Here is a 7,358-nt window from a genome sequence, read left to right as displayed (position 1 = left end):
CATGGCAGACCTGTTTACAACACCTGGTGGGCATGAGGCGTAACTGCAGCTTGTTATGTGCTGGAGAAGCATGGAGTTCAAGCTCTTTTTCTTCTTTTCTTTGGGTTGGTAGACTACACGCTGCAATAGCGTATCGCTGCCCTCTACTGAATTGTTCTAAACAGTTCTTTAACAGTTGTTTTTATTTTGTTATACATTCCAACACAACGAAGCTATTTCATCAGTTTCTTAGTCCACTCATCAAGGTTAAGTTAAAATCACAAAATAAACACTTTTATTCCAGCTGCTCGTAGGTTTCTGAAAAGCTTTCTCCTTTGTCATTAGTTGTTTTTGTGCTGGCTTCCAGTGCAATTTCATAACACTTTCTTAGAGAGATGTGCCAACAAAACCCAACGAACCAGAGTATGAAGTGCAGAGGCAATCCAGGAAAAGTGAGCATTAGCAGTGAACAAATCATTAAAACGGCCTCCTCTTCTTTGATTGTTCACACAGCTGCCCACCATGGGGGCTCCACTGTTGCAGCTGTTAATGGAGCCTTTGACAAAGAGACAGACAAGCAGACAAACATCTGAGGCACAGGACAGTGAAATTAATTGTGAATAGACATTGTAGTCATCCACAGTGCAGTGACGATGATCTGATGATGAACTGGGTTTGGTTTTTATTTCTACCTGTAAAAAAAAATAACTAAAGAAGTAGCAAATAGCTACAGAACAGATCCCCAAAAAGATACCAGGAGAGAAGATTACAAGGTCTGAGTGCACTGCTGTGTATCCTAAAACAGACACCACATCACTGTAAGATCATTAGAACAGATTTTTTTTTTAAATCACAGAATTATTGTTCAAATCTGCATGCAATTGATTGTTGGGTCTAAATGTGCATTCAAGAAAATGTATTTATAGAACTGCTTATCCAACAGTAAACTGAAGCATTTCACTTTGTGTCAGTCAGGATGCAATATAATGGCGGTTGGTGTTTTGGTGCACATAGCATGCAACGTTAAAGTGCCATTTGAGAGGCTGCACAAAGAAATGGAGCAGCAGTGGTGCAGGTCAGTGAGAATGGGGTCTTTAAATTGTATCCGGAGCCATTGGAAGTTCTGGAGGATAGGGGTGATGTGGTCACAGGGAGCATGAATGGGTGAGCAGACAAGCAGCAGAGTTCTGGATGAAATAGAGTTTTTTTCTTGATTTCTGGATGTTTGTGTTTATTTAGGACATTGTTGGAAAGGACAACAATCCATGTGCATTCTCAAAGATAACATGAAGCAAATAATGACTTTTTTCAAACAGAACAAAGGTTAGAGTATTTTTAAACTTGTTCCTTTAATTATGACAAAACAGTAACAAAACAAAATACGTTTTGTTTCTCAAGACATCCCCGTTCACAATTATGTCTCTTTTATCTGGAAATATAATGGAGTGTTTGAAAGGGCCTGGGAAAAAGGAAACCGGGTAGACAGGCTATTATTGCATGCATGGGATAACAACTCTGCAGAAAGGTTTGGGCCTGTATTAGTTGGTGCTTTCAAGGCTGCACAATAGTGCATTGTAAGATTTTCTAAGAAAGACACTGCAAAACTACACACGACTGGAACAATGTTTGGACACCAGAAGTGTAAATGTATCTTTATAATTTGTGGCGATTTAGAAAACATTTTCAAAGCATTTCTTTTTCAACTGATATGTTATATTAATTTCTTAGTATTTTAGACCAGGCCACACTGCAGATTACATGCAAGAGCTTGTGAATTCCATAATTGCCAATTTAATGTTACAGCATTAAACATAATGATTTCTTTTACTTCTTGCTCAGCTAGGGCTCATATTTTCTTGCATTATTCATGTTGAAGTTGCATGAAATTCAACCCTTTCCAAAAGCTAGAATTTAACCTGGGAGTAATGCATGAACAGGAAATAAAGTGAACACAGGAGGCTGGGAAATTTGCTGTAATGGGAGGATGAGTGAGATGAATAGGAAACAGGGTTTATAGCACACGTGGGAAAAGAGTCATCCCCAAGCAGGGGACAGGGAATCTACTCCAAGTCTTCTGTTACACAAGTCCAACACCGTTCAGAGATATACTGAGATTTGAATCTATAAATAAAGACTAATAGAATAATCAATTATGTAAATGTAAATGTGCTGTATTTATATAGCGCTTTTCCAGTCTTAACAACTGCTCAAAGCGCTTTTACATCTACAGGGAACATTCACCATTCACACACATTCATACACTGTGGCCGGGGCTGCCGTACAAGGTGCCACCTGCTCATCAGATAAACATTCACACACATTCACACTCCGATGCGCAGCACCGGGGGCAACTAGGGGTTCAGTGCCTTGCCCAAGGACACTTCGACAATGACTGCAGGGGCGGGGATCGAACCACAAACCTTCCGATTGGCAGGCAACCACTCTGCCACTGAGCCACAGCCGCCCCTTTTTATTATTATTATTATTATCACCATGTAATGATATTAAATAGTTCACCCTATCCACACTCTTCTGTTAAAGTCACGTCATCCACAACACATTACAATATTAAGTGTTAATCCATAATTATAATGTCAGCAGCTAAACCTCACATCATGGAAAAAGAGATCAGTGGTATGCGCACTAGCTCTAAATCCCCACTGTTTGAATCCCACTCAGTCCCTTGTGGCTGCTTAGCAACCCCCTCTCCAGCACAATGTACTCTGAATTAACAGGGTAAAGCGTGACCGCAGCCTCCTCAGAACCACGAGTCAAGGGTGCACCCCATCATCAACGCCTTCTCCCCGCACTGAAGCAACAAAAGTCTCTGATTTGTTACAATGTGGCTTCAAAACACACTCAAAAACAAAAAAAACTGAAAATCAAACATGAGATACAACAAAGTCTAAACTACAGATCGGTGTCAGAGCCACACTGGACATAAGGGACCTTATGGGCTACTCCACATATAAAACAGACAGGTCCATAAGTCTCACAGACTCAGGTGGTGATCACACACTTTAGACTAGAGCTCATATTTCAGGTAAACATCCTTGCTATATCTCAAATAACACTAGCTTGTGACCTATATATGCCAGCGTGTAAAGATGATGACAAGAATTGTCAAGCCTTAAATTTAACCTGGCATCTCACTTCTTCCAAACTGGATTTTCCACCCTACAGTACTTGATGTCACTGTGAAGTATACTGATGGCTCTGTGACAAATATACTGAGCAGGCCCTGAGCAATAATACACAAGTCTTAAACCCCTGTCCTCTTGCTACTATCCAGAAGGAAAATGAGTTACTGATGCATCATGTTCATTTAGCATCAAAACACAAAATTGTGTAAAATTAAGACATATACATTATTTCACTTTTATATCCTTTATTTCGAGACTATGAGAATCAAGCCCCTGAGACTTGGTGCTGGCATAGACTTGTCCGTGGTCCTGAAATAGATCACTTGGTCAAATCGATGAGGAATTCAACTGTCAAATTCAGTCAGTGTTCTGATTGTAAAAGGGATAATAATTCAATCATAGATACAGAAGAGTACGACTGTCATTTAGATTGATAGATTTATAGATTTATTGACATATAGATGGAGATAGAAAGATATAGGCCTAGATATACAGATGTGTGATGTTAATTTCGTCTAATGTTTGAACGAACATGGATAGTTGGATAGAAAAGGAGTTGAAGAGTATCCTGTAGACCACCAGCTCTGTTCACGTGTAGCTGTCACTGCCGATGAGTCTATGAGCAAGACACTGCACGGGACCTAACCCCTCACCCGTCCCTCGGGATAAGCGCGTCAGCTAAAAGCGTTCAATGTAAATGCAAAAGCCTCTGTGAAGAGTCAGAAGAAGGGATTAAAATCCGCAACGTTGGATGATAAATCTGCATTAGACTTGAATCCTCTCCACCAGCTGCACGCCGCCCGTGGTTAGATTTTCATGAAAAACTGTACAGATGAACCAACAACAGTCCGCTTTGTGTGGATCGTCTGTAAATGTCATTTTCCTTTAAGATGATGTAAGACATTACTTCATGACATGAGACGATATTTCTCTCTAACTCTCTCTCTCTCTCTCTCTCCCCCCCCCTCTCTCTCTCTATGAACTCTCTCTCTCTCTGTGCAAGAGAACAGCTTGGAGCAACATTATCTTAAAGCTTCTGCCGGACCAAACGTTTCCGCACTCAGCAGTTTGGAGACATGGGTGCGCACAGGAGTCCCACTTCCATCCACCTCTCTGTGAGCAAACTCGGATAATGTTTTAGCATCCCAGTTGTCAAGAGCGACGCTTAGCAGTTGAATATTCAACTGCTCCTGGACTGATGTGACTGAACCAGAAGCCAGACGCAAGATCTTTCCAGCGAAAACTTAAACAAAAAAAAAGGTTTGTTTTGACTTTTTTGATGGTGGGGAATTTGAGAGAGGAGTGAGGATTGTATTTCTCTGAAGTCACAGTAATGACCCATCGCAGTGGATGTGTGTTACATGATGCGCTCACTTACACAGGATAATCGATTCTGTTCAAAAAGCATGCATCGTGGGCAGGCATATTTACGCATGGAGTTAAATGGTATACTGTAGGCCAACGTTTGGATTGTTTGTCACAAGACACTAGATGCAAGGAATGCAGCTTGAATTAACACCATGCTTTGGGTCTGAGGGCATTAACACCATGCAGCTGCATCCCGCACCCTGAACTTCTGGGACGTTTGCGCTCCGTGATCGAAGCTCAGATTTCGTGCAAGATCTGAAAAAATGGCACTGAGCGAAAACTGCAAAACGCAACCTGCAACGGGGCAAACCCCTCCATCGGATGTTATTGAGCTAAACGTAGGTGGACAGGTGTATTACACTCGCCATGCCACCTTGACAAGCTTTCCGAATTCCTTACTTGGAAATCTGTTCTCTAACAAGAAAGGGTCCTCAAATGACTTACCCCGGGACCTCAGAGGACGTTATTTTATTGACAGAGATGGCTTTTTGTTTCGGTATGTATTGGATTATCTTAGAGACAAGCAAGTTGTCCTCCCTGATCACTTCCCCGAAAGAGGAAGGTTGAAAAGAGAGGCGGAATACTTCCAGCTGCCAGATTTGGCCAAACTTTTATCTTCCGATGATTCTAAACTATTTCCAGACGAGTTGTGCTACAGTGATTTCGACGATGAGTCGCAGGGCAGCGACCAGAGGTTTTACCCCCCTTACTCACTGGACAGGAGGTACGGCTACATAACGGTCGCTTTCAAAAGCGCTTGCGCTGACGGAGGCAGAGAAAGTCAAATTGATGTCAAGGCCAAAAAGTTACCGAGGATCTTCATCAGCAGTAGAATTGGCTTGGCGAAAGAAGTATTTGGAGACGCCCTGAATGAGAACAGGGACTCGGACAGACCACCGGACCGTTACACCTCCAGGTTTTACCTCAAGTTCAGGCACCTGGAGAGAGCATTTGACATGCTGTCAGAGAGCGGCTTTCACATTGTGGCCTGCAATTCGTCCCTGACTGCGTCCTCCATCGGTCATTACGCGGATGACAGGGTCTGGTCCAATTACGCACAGTACATCTTCTACCGTGAGTGAAGATTTATTCCTACTCTATTCTTTCAGAGGTGACAAGAAGATGAGATAAGATGGTGGCTTCAACCTCCAGTAAAAATTTGAATGCAAACAGCCAAGTTAAATTCAAACATTCATAACAAAACCCAAGTGCCCCTCCCTCCCCCTCCACATGCAGGCCACAGACTACATCAGTATAGTATTGCCCGATGTTCATCAAAAAGGGCATTTTTCCTCTTTAAAATTTTAAAAAATCTACCCACACAACTTTCCATAAGAAATCTCATGCAATTTGTTTCTCGTGGTCTAGATTTAGAAGTGATGCGCAGAAACTGGTGTGTGTTAGCTCACATTACCTGGAGGCATGGTGGGGTTACAGCACACACTTCTTGAATCTTATCCCTTGCAGTGGTTGACTTAAACATCTGTGTTGGGGGCTACATAAGAGGCAAACATGCCCACTGGCCTTATGGAATTTGAGTCATAATGCTGCTACACTTCAAATACATGTGCGTCACGCTTAAACACGCATCATAGCTCAGATGGGTCTGGATCTGATGGGTTTAGAATAATAAAGCGCCAGTGGGCAGCACAAAATGTACATGAATGCTGCTGCATTCTCTTGAATCAGCTTTGCTTTTCACTTGAAGATGTTTGTTTATCAGCAAATGCCTTAATTAGCTGCAAATATGGGTTATTCCATTCTCTGCAGAGGGATGAGTTGGGCCATATGGCAAGTTAAAAAGCACTTTCTTTATTATTCTGAATGACTTCCTTTGAAAAAGCTGAAGAAAACCAGTTGGTGGGTCAAGGTTGGTGTTGCAGGAGGGACTGCTGAGGAAGACATGACATATGGTTTGCTAATAATTTACCAATTGTGTTGGTAATGTAGACTAATTATAAAAGAGGGGTCTTCCTTGACCCGCATGAGCATCCAGCCAGGTAGGATTTCCCTTAGTCATTCAACTTTCTGGAGCACAGCATATGGTGTTGGCGTTCACCCTCTTCCCCATCAACAGACACTACCCTAGGCTAGGATGAAGACACAGAACAGTGGGAGGAGGGTGAGGAAGGAGGTGGGATACAGGTGAGAAACTCCAATAAATACAGCATGGAGGGAAAGATGATGCAGAAAAGCGCAGAAAGAAAGAGAGGGAATTTAAGAAAGCAAGCTGAAAGAGGGAAGCGAGCAGATGGAGAGCAGAGCGGCTGAGCTAAAGGGATGAGGGAGTAAAAGTTGCATGAGACCTGGGCTTGAGGAGAAAGAACTGAGGCAGAAAGAAGAGAGATGAAGCAAGGAGCAAAAATAGATTAAAGTAAGTATAGACAGGCTCTGAAGGAGCGGAGAAGAAGATGCAGAAGAAGAGGGGGAGATGGTTTTATTAAAAGAGAGAAAAAAGGTGAGGTTGAAAGGAAACATACACATACGCACATGCACATACACACACACGTTTATATCTATATGCTGCTTGCCTGAAAGGAAACACACGCACACGGACACACACACGCACACGCACACACACACACACACACACACACACACACATATACACACACATATACTGTATATATATATATATATATATATATATATATATATTGTTTCACAGCAGCACAGGGGCCCGTATCTACTTTCTAACTAACGGTAACCTGATTCTGAATGTGGGACACTGACTGGCCTAGGGCAGGTAGTCCTAAACTAAGAATGCATGTAGACAAGTGCACTTTTGGGTTGGCCACAAAACAGATGTGCTTTATTGTTGTTTGTTGTCTTCAAAACATTTGACTGCTTTCCTTATACACCCCCCCC

General features: G+C 42.3%; 1 protein-coding gene across 1 annotated transcript in view; it reads left to right on the top strand.

Moving 5' to 3' along the window:
- Positions 1–3,747: 3,747 nt before the first annotated feature.
- LOC117951715 (BTB/POZ domain-containing protein KCTD16-like) overlaps positions 3,748–7,358 on the top strand; it is a 13,460-nt gene continuing 9,849 nt past the window's right edge. The window contains exon 1 of the mRNA XM_034883572.1: positions 3,748–5,564. Coding sequence (XP_034739463.1) covers positions 4,754–5,564 — 811 coding nt within the window. The 5' untranslated portion in view covers positions 3,748–4,753. The remainder of the gene's footprint in view (positions 5,565–7,358) is intronic.

Source organism: Etheostoma cragini, chromosome 10, assembly GCF_013103735.1.
Source record: "Etheostoma cragini isolate CJK2018 chromosome 10, CSU_Ecrag_1.0, whole genome shotgun sequence".
NCBI lineage: Eukaryota > Metazoa > Chordata > Actinopteri > Perciformes > Percidae > Etheostoma > Etheostoma cragini.
This window is presented reverse-complemented; position numbering and strand designations above follow the sequence as displayed.